This window comes from Mauremys reevesii, linkage group 15, assembly GCF_016161935.1.
Source record: "Mauremys reevesii isolate NIE-2019 linkage group 15, ASM1616193v1, whole genome shotgun sequence".
NCBI lineage: Eukaryota > Metazoa > Chordata > Testudines > Geoemydidae > Mauremys > Mauremys reevesii.
In genome coordinates, this window is record NC_052637.1 from 36,174,908 (window position 1) to 36,197,870 (window position 22,963).

Genomic DNA, 22,963 nt, shown 5'->3' on the forward strand with positions numbered 1-22,963 from the left:
AATCCCATTCAACTTATTCATAAATGATCTAGAGAAAGGGGTAAACAGTGAGGTGGCAAAGTTTGCAGATGATACTAAACTGCTCAAGATAGTTAAGACCAAATCAGACTGTGAAGAACTTCAAAAAGATCTCACAAAACTAAGTGATTGGGCAACAAAATGGCAAATGAAATTTAATGTGGATGAATGTAAAGTAATGCACATTGGAAAAAATAACCCCAACTATACATACAATATGATGGGGGCTAATTTAGCTACAACTAATCAGGAAAAAGATCTTGGAGTCATCGTGAATAGTTCTCTGAAGACGTCCACGCAGTGTGTAGCGGCAGTCAAAAAAAGCAAACAGGATGTTAGGAATCATTAAAAAGAGAGATAGAGAATAAGACGGAGAATATCTTATTGCCGATTACACTCACATCTTGAATACTGCATACAGATGTGGTCTCCTCATCTCAAAAAAAGATATACTGGCATTAGAAAAGGTTCAGAGAAGGGAAATAAAATGTTTAGGGGTTTGGAACGGGTCCCATATGAGGAGAGATTAAAGAGACTAGGACTTTTCAGCTTGGAAAAAAGGAGACTAAGGGGGGATATGATAAAGGTATATAAAATCATGAGTGGTGTGGAGAAAGTGAATAAGGAAAAGTTATTTACTTGTTCCCATAATATAGTAAATAGAGGCCACCAAATGAAATTAATGGGCAGCAGGTTTAAAACAAAAAGTTCTTCTTCACACAGCGCAGTCAACTTGTGGAACTCCTTGCCTGAGGAGGTTGTGAAGGCTAGGCCTATAACAGGGTTTAAAAGAGAACTGGATAAACTCATGGAGGTTAAGTCCATTAATGGCTATTAGCCAGGAAGGGTAAGGAATGGTGTTCCTAGCCTCTGTTTGTCAGAGGGTGGAGAGGGATGGCAGGAGAGAGATCACTTGATCATTACCTGTTAGGTTCACTCCCTCTGGGACACCTGGCATTGGTCACTGTCAGCAGACAGGATACTGGGCTGGATGGACCTTTCGTCTGACCCAGTATGGCCGGTCTTATGTTCTTAGAGGACAGGAATCTGTTACAGTCCCAGCTGGCTCTTTAGTTCAAGCTGTGTCAACTCATGCATTTAGCTCTGGAGGTTCCTGGTTCAATCGGTGGTATGCTGGCCAACATGGCTGCTGTCATAATATTGCAAGCATTTAATTCCTTTAATTTGATTACTTACTGCCATGTGCTAAAGCCAAAAACTAAAATAAACTTGAGCCCAAAGGCCCCAGACAGAAGCAGCCACTGGCAAAAGAAAAAGAGCAAAGGAAAACACAACCACAAAAGGGGAGCTCTAATGAAATACAGAGGACAAAATAATCAAATAGGAGTTGAAAGGCCTAATGCGAAGCCTTGAAGAGACCTATGGACCAAATTCTGATGGAACGCAGAACATCAGCAGTGGTCTGAAGAGAAAAGTCAGCACAGCTGAGCAAAAGCAACCGAGCCGAACTCATCAGTCTTGGAAAGACAGAGAGGAAGAGGTGGAAACCTAAATACCTAAAGCCTACATTATGGACACTTCATTATCTAGACATCAGCAAGGCCTCAGATTGAATCCTTTGGCTCTTAGGCAGATCACAAATGTTGAGCGTTACCAATTCCCATGGCCCTAGAGCAAAGATCAACTGGGCCACTGAATTCTGCCAATGTTGCAGCTCTGGCTTAGTTTCAAAGGGAGCCCAATTAGGTGTGCATTACAATAATCTAGCCTGATGTTGGCAAAGATGAGACACGTATATGAAAACTGGTGTATCCTTTAATCAGGGTTATATTTTTGAGGTGGGCAGGGGGGAAAACTTTACATTATCAATGAACCTAAAAACCCTACACTTCCAACTGCCAGCAGCAGGCGCTTATTTTATGTGGGCATCTTTGCAGTAAAACACACACAAAATAAAACCTGTTGATGTTTTCCTCCTGGAGGAATTCTGCACCACTGAGCATGCGCAGACTCTCTCAGGGGAAGCAGAGGGAAGCCACAAGAGCGGTCACGCAACCCTCCCCAGCAGTATGTTTCGGGTGCCCAGGGCAGCCACCCGAGAGGTAAATCACTGTGGGGCAGGAGGTGGGGCTGGGGAAGACCCGGCTGGTGGCTCCTACCTTGCACCAGGCTCAGCTGCTGGTTCCGGCTGGGCTGGGGAGGACTGGACTTCCTCTTCCCCTGCACAGCATCCAGGGCTGGGTCAGACCCATCCCCAGATTTCTCCCCCAGCTTCAGGAAGCTCTGCGAAGTCCCCCACACACTTCCTTCACCCGTCGCTCCTCAGCTGCAGGGGAAGGGATCCCTGTACAGGGAGCTGATCCCCCATCTGCCTAACACCTGGGCATCCAGACCTCCCCCTCATACCTAAACCCTCCTGCTGAGCCTCACCACCCACACTTAGAACCCCCCCTGCTGAGCCCCACTCCCTCTGCACCTGGACCATCCCGATGAGCCATCTGCACCCAAATCCCCACCTCACTGAGCCCCACTCCCCCAGCATCTGGACCCCCACTGAGCACCCCACACCCAGACCCTCCTGCAAAGCTCTATCGCCCCACACACACTGAGCTCCTACCATCTTCACCTGGACCCCCCTGCAGAGTCCCAGTACCCTCGCACTCAGACCCCCCCAACAAGCCCCGTGCATCCAGTTCCCCCCCACACCCGGATCCCCCACTGAACCACCTGCATCCAGATTGCCCTACACAGAACCCTTTCAACCCACACCTGGACACCCCCCTTTTAAACCCCTCCACACTTGGATCCTGCCTGCCCACACTGGTGCACCTGGCATGGAGGGGCAGGGCCCTGGGGTGTTTCTGGGCAGGCTGGGTCCTTGCGCTGTGTCAGGGTTGGGTGCAGCCTCAGCGCTGAGTCAGCGTCCCGGGGAGAGCTGCACATTGGTCTCCCACCTCTGTGCAGCCAGTGGCCTGTGCTCCACACTGCCAGGCTAGAGCCTCCTCATTAATTTGACAAAGTTTGCAAAATTTTAAAATATTGTGCGTAGAATTTTTAATTTTTTGGTGCAGAATTTTTTATTTTTTGGCATAGAATGCACTCTGGAGTAAAGCTGATGGGAAACATGCTGGACACTCCCCATTAACTCTGCTGAGAATTTACCCTTATATGTAATTAAAAGCATCATCATTGCAGCCAGAATGCTCAAAAGGTACAACAGAACCAGAAACACGCTGTATTATTTATTTCTATAGTGGTATGATGCACTTAAAGACCACAAGGACTGTCCCCCAAACCAATGTCCCAGACCTGAGGACCACTGCACTTGTGGGGGTGCTGCAAGCTGAACCCCAACCCAGATCTGAATTGTACAGCTCATCCATCTCTAACAGGTCAAACCAAACCCCCTAAACAATCTCCCAGAATAAGGTTCAAAGAACAAACCCAAGTGTTGCGGTCTAGGCCTATATTCAACAGGCAGGGAAAGTCCCTGCCCCAAGTAGTTTACAATATAATCTTGCAGTCTTTACTTATAGGACCAATCCCATTGAATGCAATAGGATTATACTGGCAAGTAAGAACAGGATCAGGCCCTAATTTAGCCAGGTTCAATATAAGTGATTCAGAAATGCAGGTGCAGAATGCATCAGCGAGCAGGTGAGCACTCGACAGTTAGGCAAAAGGAGAGCGTTAAGTAGAGTTTTGAAGGTCTCTTGGTACAAGGATAGTAACAAGCTTTTCCAAGCACGGGGAGAGGCATTAAATCAAAAGCACAGAAAGGCATTAAAACAAAAGCAAAAGGAGACTGGTATTATAGTGAACCTGATAAAGAACATAGTTGAGAAAATGTCAGTGGCTTGTGGATTAGCACTTTGGATATTTACGGGCTCTAGATTTCAGCATTTTGGGGGGATTAGCACCTGTACAACCCAAGATGGGAGAGGCAGCTTCAGGTTGTGATATACAGAACTATCCACACCCTGGGAAAAAAACTCATCCGCTTTCCTCAGGCCTTTTTCTTCTAAGAGCGAGACAGCATGTTCTTCCCTTATTACTGGCCAGTTCTTCAGGGGCACTGTATAACAAGCACAATGCTTATTGACAAGGATTATCTATCCGCATTTCCTGCTAACTTGACTCTCAGGACACTGCTAAAGGCTACCACCATGTGGTAAGATCCCATAACAGCAGGTTTCCTGGCAGATGAAAAGAGTCTTATTAAGTACATTAGACTTCCTTAGGCCTGAGATAGGATCAGGGCCAGCACAGTGTCCTCCCACATGGACATCCAATAAGGCTCCACATGGGCGCAAGGGTCTGCCTGACCAGACTGACTGCAGGATCAGGGCACTAAGTAAGACATTGCTTTAAAAAAGATCTCCTTTGCACCGCTCCTAACAACATTTCATTTTCTTCAAGCTGATTACAAACTGCTTATGTATAGCCTCAATTTGGTTATAAAATAAGAGCTTTCAAAATTTTAAACCAAGAGGTAAAGAAAAAGTCCCCCCGCTGCAGGAAATACTAGAAGAAGTTCCCTGGCCTGTGTTATGCAGGAGGCAAGATTAGCTGTCCATTGCGTGGTCTCTCCTGCCCTTTAAAATCTATGACATTTAGACGTTTAAAATAACAGATGTGCTCATTTACATTTCTCCCTTCCGTTCCCTTTTCCCCAAGTGAGGAAAAAACAGAGGATCAAAATTACCATTCAGAACCGGATGGTTTTACAGGCCCCAAGAATATCAGATAAAACACAGTAATAAGCAGCTAGAGCAGCAAGAGGAACACAACAAGCATCAAAATATTCTTTGTCCAGGAGGAAAAACTCACAGCTGAACAGGACAAAGCTCTGATCTTTTTCCCTAAGGTTCCCACCATCCTCCTCGAAAAGTGTTATTTTGTGCTCACGAACAGTACTGTGCTGACAGCCCTCAATGTACTACAGAGGTGGTACAGCAGAAGCAATAGCAGAGGAGTTTTCCCATATTGTTCTCTTCGGCCATGGTGAAAAGCCCATAAAAAGTCAGCGCAAGTCTGAATTAAGCCTTTAATGTGCTTCAACCCTGCCAGAAAGGGACCATGTTTTAGGGCAAGTTGTTACCATCTGCAGTTCAATCCCTGGCCTCTCTCAGAGACTCCTAAAATGGCTGCCAGCTGGGACAGAAGTCCAATCTGAACTACATTGAGCTCTCACCACAATCCACCAGCTCTTATCACAGTCCACTGAAACGGGGTGGAGGGATAGCTCAGTTGTTTGAGCATTGGCCTGCTAAACCTGGGGTTGTGAGTTCAATCCTTGAGGGGGCCACTTAGGGAACTGGGGTAAAAATCTGTCTGGGGATTTGGTCCTGCTTTGAGCAGGGGGTTAGACTAGATGACCTCCTCAGGTCCCTTCCAACCCTGATATTCTATGATTCAGTCACTACTGACCCACACTAGAAATTAAACAGTGATCTAGTGATGAAAGGCTCAGCCTCCTATTACCAACCCCTCTAAAATGTTCCATACCAATATGCAATTGGTTGGCAGCTTTGGAGACATATTATGTATTCAGAATCCCAACCACACAACTGCCATCGGCACTAGCAAGAGTTGGCCAATGGAAATTCAGCCCCTTTATCTCATACTGCTGTTACATAAGAGAAAATAATTGTAAGTGAACCAACCATCTCAGCTGGGAAGTGAAGCTCTGATTTAATCCTGCTTACAGGTTATTGTTTATATTTCACTTACCTCCCCCAGGAGCCAATGGTTAGAGAGCTGGCACTGCTCACACAACTGCCTTGCCCTCAATGTGCCTCTCTACCCCTATAGTTTTATCCATAAGCTTGCTTATCGCCTTGATGAGCAGCGAGGTACATTGTAGAGACCAGGATTTGCAACAGATAAGCAATTTACAAAAGGTTATACAACGCGATGTGACCTCAGCTGGCTATCTAGAATCCCACCACCCAATAAAAAGGTATTCGGAAAAAGTGAAATGGACAAAGGGATCACACATGAAGAGATGACTATTTACTGCAGCCGTGCTCCAAAAGGAGCCAGAATAAATCTTTGCCTTGTGATGCAGTAACTGGAGAAACAGAACAAGCATCTGGAGAAACACAGTTCCTCCTTCCTGAAGATTTGAAAGTTCTAGGGCAGCGGCTCTCAGATTAGAAGTACATGCCCTATTGATGGTACATGGAGTGCAATCAGGATTGGTTTACAGTATCAGAAGAATAATCCACTGTAACTACACTAATTAAAATTATGAAGGTGGCCCTCCAAGTACTTCCGAGTTGTTCTGTATGCTCGATCTTAGAGTACAAGAACTGCTGTTCGACGCCTCTGCATCTCAGACTGTGCAATGAAGACACATGATGAGACGTATAGCCTGATTTTCAGAGATGCTGAGCATCCACAACTCCAAATGAAGAGAGCTGGAGCTGCTTGTATTTAGTCCCCTGTGAAAAGCAGGTGCCCAATTTTAAACATTGAAACCTAAAGCCTAATCAGAATTTAGGCACATAAACACAGGTGCTGGAACTAGGGGTGCAGCCGCACCCCCTGGCTTGAAGTGGTTTCCATTATATACAGAGTTAACAGTTCAGTTCAATGGTTCTCAGCACCCCCCCTATAAAAATTGTTCCAGGACCCATGCACGTAAATACCCCTTTCATGATACATTCTTAAATACCAATTTAAGTACCAATCCACAGGTGGAGCTTGAAGGCTCCAGTTAAAAGCTCCCACGTGTGCAAAAGAGGACAAAGAGTTTGTTGGCTGCAGGGTGAAAAATTCTCCAGGGGTGAAACTGGTTGAATATTCTGAAATTAACTATTCTCAGTCTGGAGAAAAAAACAACATAAAAGGAACAAGCCTGGTTTTGCTCCATTCAGGTCAGCGGTGTTACACCAGACATGACTATGGCCCATTATATCTAAAAACTGAAATCCATGCCACTAATGGAGTGGAAGGAATAAGACAAGTCGCAGAGAAAAGCAAAGCCCTAGCTCCACAGAGGTGCCAGAAGCATTACTAAGTGGGTGCAGGAGTGCAGATCCTCAGCAGATATAAACAGAAGTCAACTGCTGTAACAATTGACACCAGTTGAGGCACTGTCCCAGGATGTTCAAGGGAAGCTCTGTTCACTATCAAAGTTAATTAGCAGAGCTGTGTACTGCAGAGTACACTTTGTAGCTTTTCTTGGTAGGTCACATACTTTCCCCTGCCATCCTAAGAACCTGTGCTATGAGCAACTGGTAATTCCTTGTACAACCTGCTCCACATCAATGTCATCCCGTAAAATGTTACCCACTCAGGGGCATATGTTTGTAATGTAGACACCCCCCCAGAGGGTTTAGAATTGCAAGTTTGCAACAGTTTCCTTTCCCTGCCCATGGGCTACAAGAACTTAGCCATCAGCTTCAGAGAGTGACTTTGTGACCCCAGGATTTAAAATGGAGTTCTTGGAAGCAGCAGATGGCCAAGATGGGTTGCTGCCATCAGCATTTCCCCACCAGCCTGCAAAATTATTGACATGGTTCTGTTGATGGAGGAGGCATTTTCTCAGATTGAGATCCCAGGCACACAGTTTCAATGGTATGACCATAGAGTGTTGACTGGCAGTCCATTATATTTCAGTTAAGAAGCACAACTCTTAAAAAACATAGTGGAAGTAAGTTATCTGGATTGTGTGTCACATAACAACAAGGAATCCCTATTAAAACCTCCTCCAAACCTTAGATGCTGTACATGGTCCACAAAAAGCATGAAAAATACTTTCCTTAATTACTTGCCCCTGCAAATCATTCTCCTGGAGGATTCAAAGGAAGTGACAGAAGAAAAGTTTTATTTTCTTTGTTGATGTGTTCCAAGAAAAATTAATACCCTTTCTTAATATACCATCTAGCTCTTATACAGCACTTTTTAGCCATAGATCTCACAGCACTTTATAAAAAGATTAATATTATCCCCGTTGTATAGATGGGGAAACTGAGGAATAGGGAGATGACTTGCCCAAGGTCACACAGCAAAGCAGTGGCAGAGCCAGGAATTGAACCCAGATTACCTAACTCCCAGTCCAGTATTCTGTCTGTTAGGCTTCAATGTCAACCCATGTAAAGTCACAAGATGTGTTAAACTGCAGCACAGAACTTCCTGCCCTTTGGATGATGCGTTCCCTAGCAACTAGTTCAGAGGGATCTAGCGAAGTCACATAAGGAAGTTTAACCTAGCAAGCTTTCAAACTTGGCTTGCATAGTATCAATGTGCTTCTCCTCTTGGGGAAATGTTGATGGCCTTGATTCTGCAAAAAGATCTACCAAGACGACCCTTATGCCCATTGGCTTGAATGGGACTCCGTACAGATGTAAAAAGGGTGACCCTGGCAGGCATTTCTGCTTGAGTTGTTGGCTCATGTGCTACCAGATGGTGAAATTTTAATTAAGAGGAATTCTTACTTATGATGACGTGTTCATGTCAATAGGAGAAATGGGCTCAAATGCAAGATTCATGTTGAGACTTTGAAGACTCTACAGTCCAGGGATGTGAGGAGCTATGAGATTTGGACTTAAGCCCATTAAGATGGGAGCCTTTTGAGAAATCTGCATTTGGACTTCAAAGCCCACTGAAGTCTGGAGGTATTCAGATCAGAAGTTTTACACATTAGGCCCCTCTCTAAAGAACAGGGGTCAAGATGAACAAAATTACTTTTGCCAACATACCCCAAAAGCAAGCAATACATCTCTGCAGTACAAAGCTCATGGTTTAAGATAATTTTAAACTATTAGTAAACAGAAATGTATCAAAAAGCCTAACTTCCAGTCACTTAAAGTGTGGACAGTCAACTTAACAAGCCATGCACTCACCATTTCAAGCCAAGTTTTCCCTCAAATAAAATGTCAGTCAAGAAAGACACTCCTGATTCCAATTAAAAGCATGGCAGTATAAAGACTCCTGTTTACAAGGAGAGTTATTCCAGAATAGCTATTTCTGATTAAATTCATGTGTGGATGCTCTTATTCTGGAATAAGAGCATCCACACACAGAAATAAACAGGAATAGTTAATTCACTTTAAATTCACTTCATACCTTATTCCAGATTAATATGCATGTGTTGAAAAGCTCCAGATTTAAATTCAAATTAGATTTGAGATGTGTCCTACCATTTCTGAAGCACATGGGCTAATGCTTGTAAAGTAAAAGGGATTAATTTTCTATAGAATTTCAACACCAAACTACAGAATCCTGCAACAAGATTCAGTACTATAGGTTTTTTGACATAATTTCTAAAGAAACCTATTTCATTTCTATAGAACTCTGTTGGTTTCATCTTTATTAAACCTTTGGGACTTTTCCCACAAGGGCAGTAATAACACAATAAGCTACAAATCATACAATACCCTTGTCTCGTCTCATGTTTTAAAAAGTGGTAGAAATTTCTGTCCTGTAAGTATGCAGTGCAATTGTAGCTGCATCGGAGTATCTTTCCCAGCCTTGAAGAAAAGCTGTGTGGCTCAAAAGCTTGTCTCTCCCACAAACAGAAATTGGTCCAATCAAAGACATTACTTCACTGACCCTGTCTCGCTAATGTCCTGAGTAATTTGGGGGCAAATTTTAAAAATAGGAAACTAAAGAAAATGCTAGAAATCAAGCTCACAGTGGCAGAAGGCTGAACAGTAGAGCTGGACTGAACCCAGATCCAAACACCTCCAAATATCAGGATGTTGGAAATCCATCCAGCTGTTGATCTGAAACTTGCTGCATAAGTCTATTGCCAATAAAAACATTCACTGACTGGACCTTTTGCCGCCCTCTGCAGAGCGGCACTGTGTACTGCCGGCCACAGCAAGAATTTAAGTGAAAAATGGCCCACAAAGGAAACAAAAAAGTTGTGTCTGAGGACATTTTAACCCTACAGCATGCCAGTATTTTTGCAGCACCGATCTGAGAATGCAAAGTGGCATTTTTAACATGGACTGTGAGCCACTTAAGAGTAGTCATGATTTCTCTAGCTTGACATTTAGGTCTTGGTTTCTCTATCCTCCAGGTTTAACACATTGTATAAGCCTGATATTGTAAAGCACTGAGCACCCACAACTCTCATTCTAGCTCAGAGGTGGCTGTGGCCGCTAACCATTGCCGAACACTCATTCCCCACCAAAACAGAGCTTTACACTCTATCACCCACACTCTAGGGAGTGCAACCAGCGCTTTCCTGCTCTGCAGAGGAGCAGCAGGATGTGGGGAGCCCCACAGGCTGCACCATGGCACCACAGATGTTATGGACTAAGTGTGGGAGAAATAACTGACCCCTCCATGGAGGGGACAGGATGGGAATGGCTTAGGAGTTGTTAGCTTGCTGCAGGCCCGTCACTAGGTTTCTGTTCCCCATTTATGCAGGCTGTGGGGTAGGTGCTAGGATTTATCTCTGAATTGCTTACCTTGTGCCAGTTTAGAAGATAGAACAATTCCCCAGTAGATTCTTAGCAGCACCACTGATCCCAGTAAAAAGACAAATCAATTATCACACCACCTAGTCCCCTCACCACCCAACTGAATGAGCTTTTCTGCAGCTGTTCGTTACTTTGTTTCCGTCTAGAACAATGAATGGTGAAACAACCTAAGGGCAAAACAACATAAAAGTCATCCTTAGGGTGTTGATATAGGCACTGCACTTTCAGGGTCAATGCAGAGTTCCTACAACATATTAGCTTTAAAATTGCAGCCTAATCAATGGCTGGTTTTCTGATTTTTTTTAAAGAGCCGCTGATGCCTTACGGATAACTTTGAAACATTTCTTAATCTGTTAAAAGATCTGCGTATTTGCGAGTTTCTCCGGGTAGCCCTCAGCACTGCCTGGACTAACTCTGCTCCCACTGAAAGTCAACGGGAGTTTTACCAGACTTCAACAGAAGCAGTTTTGCCAGCACTGAGCACTTTTCAAAATCCCAGGCTTCCCATTTAAAAAGGGTGATCAAAGATAGTTGAATTAAACCAAGTAACGATGATCCTGGAAGTTTATCTGTTCTGTTTACTTGTTCCTCACTTGTAGTCATTTGCATTAACGCCAAGGCAAAGACCAGGAGGTCAGAGATCTGGTTCTAGTCCCAGCTCTGACACTGACTTGTCTAGGGTCACATCACTTAACCATTCTGCACCTTTGTTTCCTCATTTGTAAAACAACAACTTCCTGCTCCACAGCAGCGTGGTGAAGCTTAACTCACGATCTGCAGAGCACATGGAGATCCTCCCTTGGAAGACCCTGCAATTGGGCAGCAGGTAATCAATCACAGTTGTGCTGGACTCCATTCCCTTTTAAAGGGGCCAGTCACCCTGGGACATTAAAAGCTACTTTCACTAAGGCCCCAACTATGCAATCCTTGTTCACGTGGGTAGTCCCATTGACTAGTATGAGACTGTTTGCGTAAGTGCACAGCAACATGAGTAAATCATGCACAAGGACTCTTGTTGATATTTGATTCTATAGTGCCCCATGTTTGTAATGACAGACAAAAAATAACCTGTGTAAGCAACGAAGCACTCTGTATTTCTCATAACAGATACTGTCAAACAGTACATTCCCCTCACCCCATCAGAGGACCTGAACTTCAAACACAACTTGGTCATGCTACTTATGATGTAGAACATGTAACAAGGACAGGAACAGTTAACCCCAGCTCAACAAAATGATTAATGCCAAATAAAAGAGAAGAAAAATTAAAATTACACAGATGAGTTCCATATTAGAACTGGCTAATCCCAGCTATTGAGCCAAAGTTTAAAAATCATACTTCCCAGACAGCTTTTTTTCCTTTTAACATAAAAATAAAACATGCTACAAAACTGCACAGATACCTAAGGTTAGTGTTCAGTCTGAGATCCTCTCTGCTTCCTTCCAGTCAATCATGATCAGTGTATTTGCAGCTCAATAATATTCTCAAAGAAAGTTTTCAGAAAAGCCCTGTTTGGAACTCAATAGGCTAGGTGAAGGCACCCCACATTGCACTGCATCCCTGCAATGGAGCAAAGTCCAATTTGCCAAGCATGGCCCTGAACAGGGGCAAACCTCAGTCATCTGCATCATCAAACTGGCCAACCTCAGGCATTCTATTTGGCGAACTCAGAGAGAGTGGAGCTGCATGGTGACACCTGGGATTATACAATGATTCTTCTTGCCATGTACATGATGCCAGTAGACAATTTTCCTGAAGACTACCATAGTCGATATCTTCCGCGTCTAAAAAGGATTTTAAAAAATAGGAGAGTGTTAGACTGCATTAGAGCATTTCGCATTGGCTATCACTACACAGGGTTTGTCGTAGCAAGTTATTTGCATCAGTGCTGGAATGTCAGTTTGGCTGACCAGCATTAGTGCATGAAACCTACAAAACCTCTGTACAACTGGTGGTGCAGATAGAGAAGCTTCAGTAAATTACCTGCCTAAAGATCTCAAAGAGAGCCTGTGACAGAGCTAGGAACAGAACCCATACCTCCCGGCTCAGAGTCCAAGAGAGAAAGCGAATGACAAGGAAACAGAATGAGCCAGTCCTACTGCTAAGCTACAAACGCTCGATGGGTTATTCATTAAACACACCATCAGTTTGCTCAACTGAAGCGTCCAGTCTGGCAAGGCACTAAATGCTCTGATCGCCCAATGACCACAATGGAAGTTCAGGGTGCTCAGAAACACAAATGAAAAACCCCTAACTGTGGAGCTTTCAGGGACACAGCCTGAAAACACAAACAAGTTGAAGTCAGTGGGACTGCTTGTCAGAGTAAAGTTGCTCATGTGTGTTTGCAGGATCGACTTGTAAATGAACACGTTCAGGTCAGAGACTTTGTCTCTTTATACAACCGTTATGCTCTACAGGGACATGACTGAAAAGCCCAGGGTGAATCTCTCAGGAGGGAAGGAGAAGGGTCCTTTAGGCAGGGGCCCTCAGCTACTGTACTCCCCATCACTGGAGGTCAGGATGAGCCCATCTCTCTTGCTCGAGAGCAATATACAAGACTTATAAAGGCCAAACCCCAGACATAAATGTGCACATTTTTCCCTGGCAGTAGCATCCCATAAGAACCCCATTGGCCAAGAAAGATCCAAGGCTGTATTTAAGACTTAGGTACAACTGTGCATCACAAACACACAAGGTAGACAGAAAGCAGTCAAAGGGTGTCACTACCAAATGCTCAAAAAAAGGAGAATGTGGAACTATTTAAGTGGGCTCCCAAGCAAAGCACTCTCTCCATCCACTTAGAGTCGTAGGCTTGATGAAAACATAAAGCAAATCTGCACCTACCATAAGGATTACATTCAGCATCCTCCAATTCTTTATCCCAGTCCTCTTCCTCGTACTGAGAATCAATTTTCAGCTCAGGGAAAGATACAACACAGGCTTCATCATCCAACTCCCAGTTCTCAAGGTCACTCTGGAAGTCATCAAAGTCACCAATACATTTAATAGGAGGCCCCGAGGAATCTGAATGAGTAGTGTCACTTTCATAGCAAGGGCAACCAGAAAATCTACTCTGGTGAGACTCATCATCAGAAACGTTCCTTGCCAAACGGCCTGTAATACAACAGAAATTGCCAACAGAGATGTTTAGGACATAAACTGGGGTGGTGAAAATGCTTTAATACCATGCAATAGTTCAATATGAAGACACTTTTTGAAAGTAGCTAGTCAAAGCCTTCTGCAAATTACAGCTACAGACAGAAATCTACCCCCAGCCCATTATGCTGCGCTGAGGTTGCAGAAGGAATAAATTTCTGTAACACAAGAAGAGGCATCAATTCTATCTAATTACAATAAGTCCAATTTCATGTGTGTATATTTAATACCACACTATTATTCCTCTGGATTTCAGATATTTCCTATATTTGGAATACATTACAGATAGCCTGAATCCCATCACTAGCTCCAAACTCCCCCAAACTGAACTTCACAGCTGGTGGTTTCTCTCTATAATGGTCTGAACTTTGCACCTTAGGCTGATGTCTAGAACTTACTGTCCTGTTTCATCATCACCACTTCCTCTTGACATCCTTCAAGGGGAGGTTTGTTGAATAACTCCAGCTGGAGCCTCCAAAGCAACAGGAATTTGTTTTGCAATATTGATCAAGTGCTCCTCTATCTAGGGATGCACAGAAAATGGGCAACAATAATTTAGCAGAGTTCACTCTAGAGAAGTTTCCCACCCATCATCACTACACAGCTTTGTTTGGACTCTTCTAGCAGACAGCATTAATAACTATTCTTTCTCACCTTGTTCTGATTTAATGCCTTTTTCTCTGCATACCTTTTCTAGGCCTCCAATTCACAATTTTCCCTCCCTTCACAAGCTCTTCTTCCTCATGACATGTGCAGTCACCTGCAGCCACCGTTATCTAAAAGAGTAGAGATAAGGTTTTAAAGGGTTCAGTAGCTTTGCTCCTTAGACTCCTACACAGTGAGACTCCTGTTCCAAAGTGAATCAGGGGACCCAAGCGATCTACTTCTGCCCAAGTTAAGATTTCATTTTAAATACGCCCGCAGACAGTTCCAGCATCGAGAAAACAACTGCCTGTGGCCAGTTTCACCACTGCTGTTCAGACTCCTGCGGGAAGCAGTGAAATTGACACAAATCAATTTTAGAACTGCAACTCTCTGGAAAACCTATGAGCAAAGGCAGGCACTGGGAAGAGGGAGAGTTAATGGAATGGAAACCTAACCCCTCTGCAGGAGCCCAGATGCTGGGGGAAAGAAAGACTATCTGATCCCATTCTAGCAGCCAGAAGACTTGGGGAAAGGTAAAGGACAGAAAGAGAGAAACTATGTTTCTCCAAGAGCAGAGCTGCCCTTTTTCACAGGCCCCAAAGCTGGGAAGTATAAGACAGCAAGATTTCGCTCTGGTTTCACTGGTGCAATGGAGACAAGTAAAGTTCTGCTGGAGAACGGTCTCCCACACTGGTAACAATACCAAAGCGGCGACAAGGGGAATATGGCAGAGCAACAGCACCTCTTCACCAGTCCAGTAGTCCAGGGAAGGATAGCGAAAGAGATCAAGCCAGTTTGTGAGTTTCCAGAACTGCATGAAACTGTGAGCAACTGACTACATACACTGGGCTTAAGGCCAGTTGTGAGCAACAGGACTTGAATCAAACGGGAAGGATGTGGGGATGGCCCAAAGTTAGTGATAGATGAAGAGAGAAGATAAACTGTAGGGGGCTACATTCTGTGTGTTTATATAGCTTCCCTCCCACAAGTTACCCTGTGCAGGCTAATCCCTGCACCTTTGTGGTGCTCCACTGAAGTCAATGGCCTATGAATAGTAACTTACAGGTTACTCAGTATGCAAGTTCTTAACTAGGAATAGATCCCCCATTCTACATCAGGGAGCACCTACTGCAACGCTAAAAGCCACCCTCCATATTGTGACAATGGCCCTTGGTTGAAATTTTATATGTGGGAAAAATTAGAAGGCACTATATTTCTTCCCTCTGCTAGAAAATAACAATCTTGTTTCCAGTAACAGGCATGGAAAACAGCCCCTATTTCCACTCTGTCCAAGGGAAAATGTAGTGTCAGTTACACACAGACACACACAAGTATAGGTATAGTCAAGCTCCAACCTCATGACATGCTTGTGAACCTAAAGAGTTAAAATTACCAAAAAAAAGCCCAATAATATTCTGCACATTGATGGAGATCTGAACAACTCCCAGGAGTTTTGCATCAGCCCAAACATCATTTAGCCCCTTTCACAATTTTATTTAATAACTTTCTATTTCTCCCAAACATAAATCCCAGTAAGAAAATCAGCCTGAAGGATCTAAAACATTAGGTTTCAGCTAGAATCCACCCCCACCTTTACTCAAGGAATAGCCAGCTAGGCCAGTGGGGAAGAGAGGGGGATGCACTTTACCCTCCCTTTACCATGGGATCTGGGGAAATAAATAGGAATTAAAAAAAGGAAAGGAAATGAGACCACAATATTTAAAGAAAACACCCACCCATTCCCTGCAGTTCTGTCCATAACCCCAACTCAATCCCCACACGCTGAAATACAGTACTCCCATCTCACACACAAACCAGACTCTCCATAAATCTCCTACAGTCACCTCCAGGCATCTACTGCCTTCCTATACACCCACTCCGCACACCTCTCACAGCCCCCTCCACATACACTCCCCTCTCCCTGCACACACCCCTTCCACAGAGCCGACCCTCCCCCCTGCACACACCCCTCACAGCTCCGTCCCCACGCTCCTCTCCCCCTGCACAGACCCCCTCCACAGATCCTCCTCTCCCCCCTGCATTCACCCCTCACAACTCCCTCCCCACGCTCCTCTCCCCCTGCACAGACCCCCTCCACAGATCCTCCTCTCCCCCCTGCATGCACCCCTCACAGGCCCTTCCCCATGCTCCTCCCCCTGCACACCCCCGTCACAGGCCCTCCTCTCCCCCCTGCACACACCCCTCACAGCCCCCTCCACAGACCCTCCTCTCCCCCCTGCATGCACCCCTCACAGCCCTCTCCCCGTGCTCCTCCCCTGCACACACCCTCACAGCTCCCTCCACAGACCCTCCTCTCCCCTGCACACACCCCTCACAGCCCCCAGACCCTGCCCTCCCCTGCACACCCCTCACAGCCCCACAGACCCTGCCTCCCCTTGCACACACCCCCACTGTCCCCCAGACCCTCCCCTGCACACACCCCTCACAGCCCCCTCCCCAGACCCTCCCCTGCACACACCCCTCACAGCCCCTCCCCAGACCCTCCCCTGCATGCACCCCTCACAGCCCCTTCCCGTGCTCCTCCCCTGCACACCCCCTTCACAGGCCCTCCTCCAGAGACCGTCCTCTCCCCTGCACACCCCCTTCACAGGCCCTCCTCTCCCCTGCACACACCCCTCACAGCCCCCTCCTCTCCCCTGCATGCACCCCTCACAGCCCCTTCCCCGTGCTCCTCCCCTGCACACACCCCTCACAGCCCCCAGACCCTGCCCACCCCCCCGCACACACCCCACAAAGCCCCCGCGCTGCTTCTCACCTCCGAGCCAAGGAGCGGCTCCAACCGCTCCACTTCCCGCTGCCGCGCCCCCGGCCCCTCCATCCCCGCCCTGGGTCGGCCGGGTCCCTGCTGCGCCCCCCGCCGCACGGGACTCGCCACGCGGGCGGCCAGACGGCAACGCCGGGAGCCAACCAGCGGCGGCGGGAGTGGAGGGAAGCACGTGGGGGGAGGGGGGAGCGGCCCGGTGAGCCGCTACTCCCGCGGAGGGGGGGGGCACTACAGCCCCCCCCCCCCAACCGCGGGGGTGTGGAAGCCCCGCCCCGCCCCATTGCATGGGGATGTTGACAGCCCCTGGTGGTTGGCAGTAAGTCTGTAGGTAACCTCACGTGCAGGCCTTTGTTTTTCCTTCCCACCATAGCAGCTACCCCTGTTTCTTACGACACCCCCCCCCCCATCGCTGTCATAAAAGAAGTTGGTTTTTCATTCCTACCTTCTGCAAGGCAGGCGTGACCTCTCTGTCCTTTCTGCCTCCTGCAGTCCTCAGCACCAGGTCACCCTTGAGCAAATAGTGGATTGTCTCCATACTAATCATGTTCCACCTGGAAATAGTGTTTCAATGGCGAAAGACGGGAGCCCTGGATTATAATGTGGCAGGCTGGTCTCAGGGCCACTCTGATGCCAAGAACACAAGACTTCAAAAGCTGAATCTTCGGGAACAGAAAATGTTAGTTTGCTTATACTGACAACAGCAACCACGGGATGAGGAGACAGAGGTAATGGTTTTCCCATAAGGAAATGAAAGATTTTATTTTTAATCAACAGGAGAGTTCCAAGTTTATCTAGGGAGTTTTCCTTTCCAGCACTGTAGGACCCACTTCACTGCATCATAGTCATGGCTTCCTGAGCTGTGGCTGCTAGCTGCATGGCCAGTTGGCATGGCCAGGGGAAAGGTGTGCATGGGGCAGATGTGACATAGGAAGGAGAGTTTTCCCAAGAGCTCACTCAGTCTGCTCCGGTTACTGTAGTACAAGGGTAGGGCTTGGGTAACTACTGCCCCTGTTCTTTAGCCTGATAATGCTGACACCTAGCTCTTTACTTTGCAGCTCAAAGCACTTTATGGAGTTTAGAGCCTTTATCCCCATTTTACAGAGACACAAAGAAGGGAAGTGATTTGTCCAAGGTCATCCAGCAGCAGAGCTGGAAATCAACCCCAGGTCTTCTGTGGTCTGTCTATTAGCCCACACTGCCTCCCCATGCAAGAGAACCATCTGTGGGCTAGTCTGTGTATACTGAGGGGCTCTGTCAATGCGCTGTCATTATTGGGGCATAGGAGAGCTTCTCATGCTGATTGCCATTGTGCTGGGGTCCTTCTTCGGGGCACTAGCTCTTCTGGGGAGAGTGATGTGGCCCTGCTCTTTTCCCTTCTTCCCTTATAAAGGGGCAGCATCTCACTGCTCTCCAGGGGTTCTGGAACAATTTTTATAGTGGGGGTACTAAGAGCCACTGAACCCAATTGTAAACTCTGTATATAATGGAAACCACTTCAAGCCAGGGGGTGCAGCAGCACCCCCAGTTCCAGCACCTATGCTGCTCTCTAGAGCCCTGTTTCACATTCTACCCCACTAGCCTTTCAGCCAGTACTGTATGTAACTGCTAGTAACTCTTAAGAGATATCTGTACTGTCCCTTTAATTAGTGGCCAAGAGTAAACTTCTGTTTGAGCCACTCCTCTGAAGGAAAGGGAGAGATCTGCTCCTTTTTCTTACCTACCGGATCCTGTGAGCACCTGGTTTATTTGCCTGGGGAAGCCACACTTGTCCATGAAGCAGCACAGCACCTGAACATAAAAACCCCTCTAACTTAATACATTTAATTTGCAGTTGCACCTGTTGCTTTCACAGGAAACATCCAAGGTGAGAGTGACATCCAGCTCAGAAAAATTCCTCCCACTCCCACTCTGTGAAGTGGAAATTGAGCCTGAGTGGTAAGTTCCTGGTGAGATGAAGCTGTATTTACTTTCTGCTGCCTATAAACCTTCCCTAAATGGTTACTGACCATACACTAACAGTAGATCTGCACCATACTCTGGTCAAGACTAAACACTGACCAAGGGATGCAACTGGAAGTCTTTAGGGATAATTCAGCTAGGACAACACATGGGTGTAAATTGGTTAAAAATGCATGCAACTGGTAAAGCAGTGTAACTTCCACCACCTTGGCGTGCAGAATGTATCCAAAATGTGTGGAACATGGTAAGGAGTGCAAGCTAGGAGCAGAAAGACAGGCAAAGAGGAGTGTTATTTTACACCCTCATTGGTTGCTTTTCCTGCTATATCCCTGCGGTGTGCAAAATAAGTAATTTACACACCAAGGGAAAAAACTTTTGCCAATATGTAAAATAAACATTTCCAGCAGCCCTGCCCATGCTACACACCGATTGAATACCAAGCTGATGGAACTCACACAAATACCTACATCTCTGTTATCATTGGTAAATTTGGCCCAGTAAATATAAAAGACAGAAACAGATAATGAAGAATGTGTGTGTTTTACAAGAGAAATGTGAGACAACAGGGAAATAGCTGTGTTGGAAAACCCAAGATGGATCCTGGCAGTGGTGGTTTCAGTTTTAGGTTTCTTTATTCTGCTGTTTACACTCTGGAGACCAATTACTGCTTTCTGAAAACAAGGTCATTCATTAATGCTAAAATAAGCCATGGGACAGGGAAAAGTGATTTTATTTGCACTGGAGTTGTCTTCTCGCTGTTCAGCCTTAGCCTTGCCTGACCACAATCATCTTTAAATACAAAAAATAAAAAGGAAAAAATTCTGGACCAGTAGGTCTTAGATATTGTTTTGTGCACTGTGCAGCAGCCAAGATTGAAATTACTGTAAGAAACAAACAAACCTTAAACTGTGTCAAATCAAATTTGGTTTAAAAATCACATGGCAACTAAAGTCTTGCTATTTCATGTCTAAGGCAAGGCCCTTTCAGACAGAAATAGATGTTATTAGCAGCCAAGCACCAATGCTTTTCATCCTTGTACAAGCCACCGTTCCTGCCCCAAAGGATGCACAGTCACAGGCCTTGTCTATGCTAGAATACTCTGGACCTTTTCTCCAGGAATGGCAGAAGCTGCACCAGAGGTTAGCAGAAGTGACCTATTATAAAAGTTGGTTTGCACTATTGGTTCTATTCTATTTGTATTACGGTACTGCATAATGGCTCCAGTTTAAGGCCAGATCTAACAAACAGAGAGCACATGGGAAAAAATCCTAGAGCGCAACTTTTAGAAAAAACATCCAACCTTGTTTTTAAAAGTGCCAGCAGTATGCACAACTTCAGCAATCCCCACTGTCTTTCTCTCTAGCCATGACTAGTTGGAGGGCACCTTGAAGAAGGATTCAAAGGAGAGGGAAGTGGCTTTACAGACTAGATCAGGGAGGGCATGCCAGGCAGAAAAGGGTGGTAAGGCAGCAAGCACTAAGAAGCAGAAAGGCTGGAGGTCAGGACTGTCATTGTTGCAGCTAATGGGCTTTAAAAAAAAAGGAAGGAGGGTAAAATTTTCAAAGCACATACGTGACTAACACCAAGCTCTTATACAGTACTTTTCAGCAGTAGATCTGAGTGTGCTTTACACGGGTCAGTATTATCCCATCCCCATTTTACAGATGGGGAAATGGAGGTACCGAGAGGTAAAGTGTCTTTCCCCAGGTCACTCAGCAGGCCAGCGGCAGAGGAGGAAATAAAACTCAAGTCTGATTCCAGTCCAGTTCTCTATTTATTGGGCAACACTCCCTCCCCAACTCTGATGCCTTCATCCCATTTTCAAAAGTGGCAGATGGCTTTTTAAATGTTTAATGAAGAATAAAACAAACTTAATATATGGAAAAGAGGAAGCAGGTAGAGGGATTCAGAGAAGGGTGATATGGTATAAATGGGTAGGCAGGTGGATTTTAAATGAACTGGAGGCAGGGGTGCTATGTGCGTGTGAGGGGTGCCACAGAGGCAGCAGCTGTAAAACAAAAAACACAAACAGCACACTCACAAAACAAAGCAGGAGGAGTGGGGGGCTGGCCCAGAGAGAAAAGCACATCTCTCGGTCATGTTACAGAGGAAGACATGACAAGATTTGGATGCATCTGTGCTCCAAACAGGCTACTCTATTGAAACATTTGTTTGTAACTGATTTTATGTGAGTGATGGTTTGCAGATTCTTTAATTGTAGGGTTTCCTGTAAAATTAGAAACACTTTAGTGTAGCAGAGTGCCATAAACACTGAATCCTATCTTACAGGCAGCTGACAAGAATGAATTACTGGTTGGAGAAAGCTAATCCTGCTGCCTTATTTTGTGGTGCCTCAAGAGACCAAGAACTGGAAGAAAAAAACAGAATGCTCATCTGCATCCTAGTCCTTCTGGTACTTTTAGTTGCAATCCTTCTGGTCGTTTTAGGAGCACTTCTAATGTCGCTTTCTAGGAACCAGGAAGACATTTCAAGGCTTGCAGTCGAAAGAGGCAACTTAATGGAAGAAAACTTACTGTTAACACAGCAATTAGCTAATGTTACCCAAGAAAATCAAAGGTTGAGACATCAAAATTCAGTCTTGAGAGAATCAGAAGTTGGACTGCATCGTGAAAATTATGCTTTAAGAGCACAGCTGGAAAAAATAGCACCAGGAATTAACAATCAAAATAATTTAAATTAAAAAGTAAGGAATGGTTAAAGTGGCTTTCAGTAGATCTGTTCCTAAAATGAAAAAAATTGTTAGTCTACTAGATTCTGAAGAATCTCTCTACAACAGGGGTGGGCAAACTACGGCATGTGGGCTTAAACCATTTTAAGTCAGCCCTCAAGGGGAGCAGAGTCTGGGGCTTGCCCTGCACCGGCGCTCCAGCCAGGGAGCAGGGTCGAGGGCCACTCCCTGCTGTTTCCGAAGGCAGTGGCATGGCTCCACTCTGGCTCCTATGTGTAGGGACAGCCCAGGAGTACCGCTGTGCACACTGCCTCCACCTCAAGCGCCACCCCTGAAGCTCCAGGGGCAGCAACTGCAGACGGGGCAGCACACAGAGCCGCCTGGCCACAGCTCCATGGAGGAGCTGGAGTGGGGACATGGCCGCTGCTTCCGGGAGCCGCTGGAGGTAAGCGCCACCCTGAGCCTCTCCGAGCCCGAACCCCCTGCCCCAGCCCTGCTCCCCATCCCACCCTCCAAACCCCTTGGTCCCAGCCCAGAGCCGCCTCCTACACCCCGAACTCATCCCCAGCTCCACCCCAGAGACCTCACTCCCCCATACCCTACTCCCCCCAGCCTGGTGCCCCCTCCCGCACCCTGAACTCATTTCTGGCCCCACCCTGGAGCCCTCACCCCCTCCCACACCCCAACCCCAATTTTCTGAGCATTCATGGCCCACCATACAATTTCTGTTCCCAGATGTGGCCCTCGGGCCAAAAAGTTTGCCCACCCCTGCTCTACAAGCAGTTTATCATTTTCAGGGGGGGTGAATCAATCATAGGTAGCAAGTCAAATGCAAAGTCAGAGCAGTCTGTAATGCTTAGCAAACTCTTTTCAAGCAATTCTTTATTGCTCATCAGTGTCCAGGATGCTCCCTCTACCATTAGAAAACATTATTTTATAGTTCTTGTGCACTACAATTAGTAAATTTCCAGAAAATATTTGTTCTATAATGTGACGTTTTATGTTCCATTTTAAAATTAAACTTGATATATACTTGGGGTGGGGCAAACGAGGGCAACAGGCAGCATGAAACAGAAGCAACCTTCATCCACTGTAAGGATTCAATATCACCAGAAAACCGCCCCTGCCCTCTTCATTCTGTGCCTTGTCCTCTACGGAAACAAAGGATCCAGGGCTCATAGCACAATGGGGTACAAGTGTTTGGCCTCATAACTTTGTAACTGGAAGCAGTTTCCACTCTTGCAAAATATTACTAGTTCTGCAGCCATATCACGTCCCTGCCCTCCAAATTAGGATGCATGCCATGTTAAA

General features: G+C 45.9%; 1 protein-coding gene and 1 long non-coding RNA gene across 6 annotated transcripts in view; one reads left to right on the top strand and one right to left on the bottom strand.

The window, feature by feature from the left end:
- The window catches only part of COPRS (coordinator of PRMT5 and differentiation stimulator), a 73,812-nt gene extending 55,032 nt beyond the window's left edge, over positions 1-18,780 (bottom strand). Inside the window, exons 1-6 of one of the 5 annotated variants that reach the window (XR_005588543.1) lie at positions 18,722-18,780; positions 17,447-17,663; positions 14,263-14,350; positions 13,263-13,532; positions 11,821-12,202; positions 10,407-10,585 (exon numbers count right to left, since the gene is read on the bottom strand). Coding sequence is in view for 2 of the 5 variants with exons in the window: in XM_039502087.1 (XP_039358021.1) it covers positions 12,033-12,202; positions 13,263-13,532; positions 14,263-14,350; positions 17,447-17,548 (630 nt within the window). In the remaining 3 variants the exon portion in view is untranslated. Of the gene's footprint in view, positions 1-10,406; positions 10,586-11,482; positions 12,203-13,262; positions 13,533-14,262; positions 14,351-15,955; positions 16,059-17,446; positions 17,664-18,721 lie in introns of those variants that run through there. The other 4 variants (XR_005588542.1, XR_005588541.1, XM_039502087.1 and 1 more) reach the window with 4 other exon arrangements.
- Positions 17,592-22,197, top strand: LOC120383826. The gene is made up of 3 exons (XR_005588544.1): positions 17,592-17,729; positions 18,857-18,939; positions 21,253-22,197. It is a non-coding gene; the product is annotated as an uncharacterized LOC120383826 (long non-coding RNA).
- The last annotated feature ends 766 nt before the right edge of the window (positions 22,198-22,963 follow it).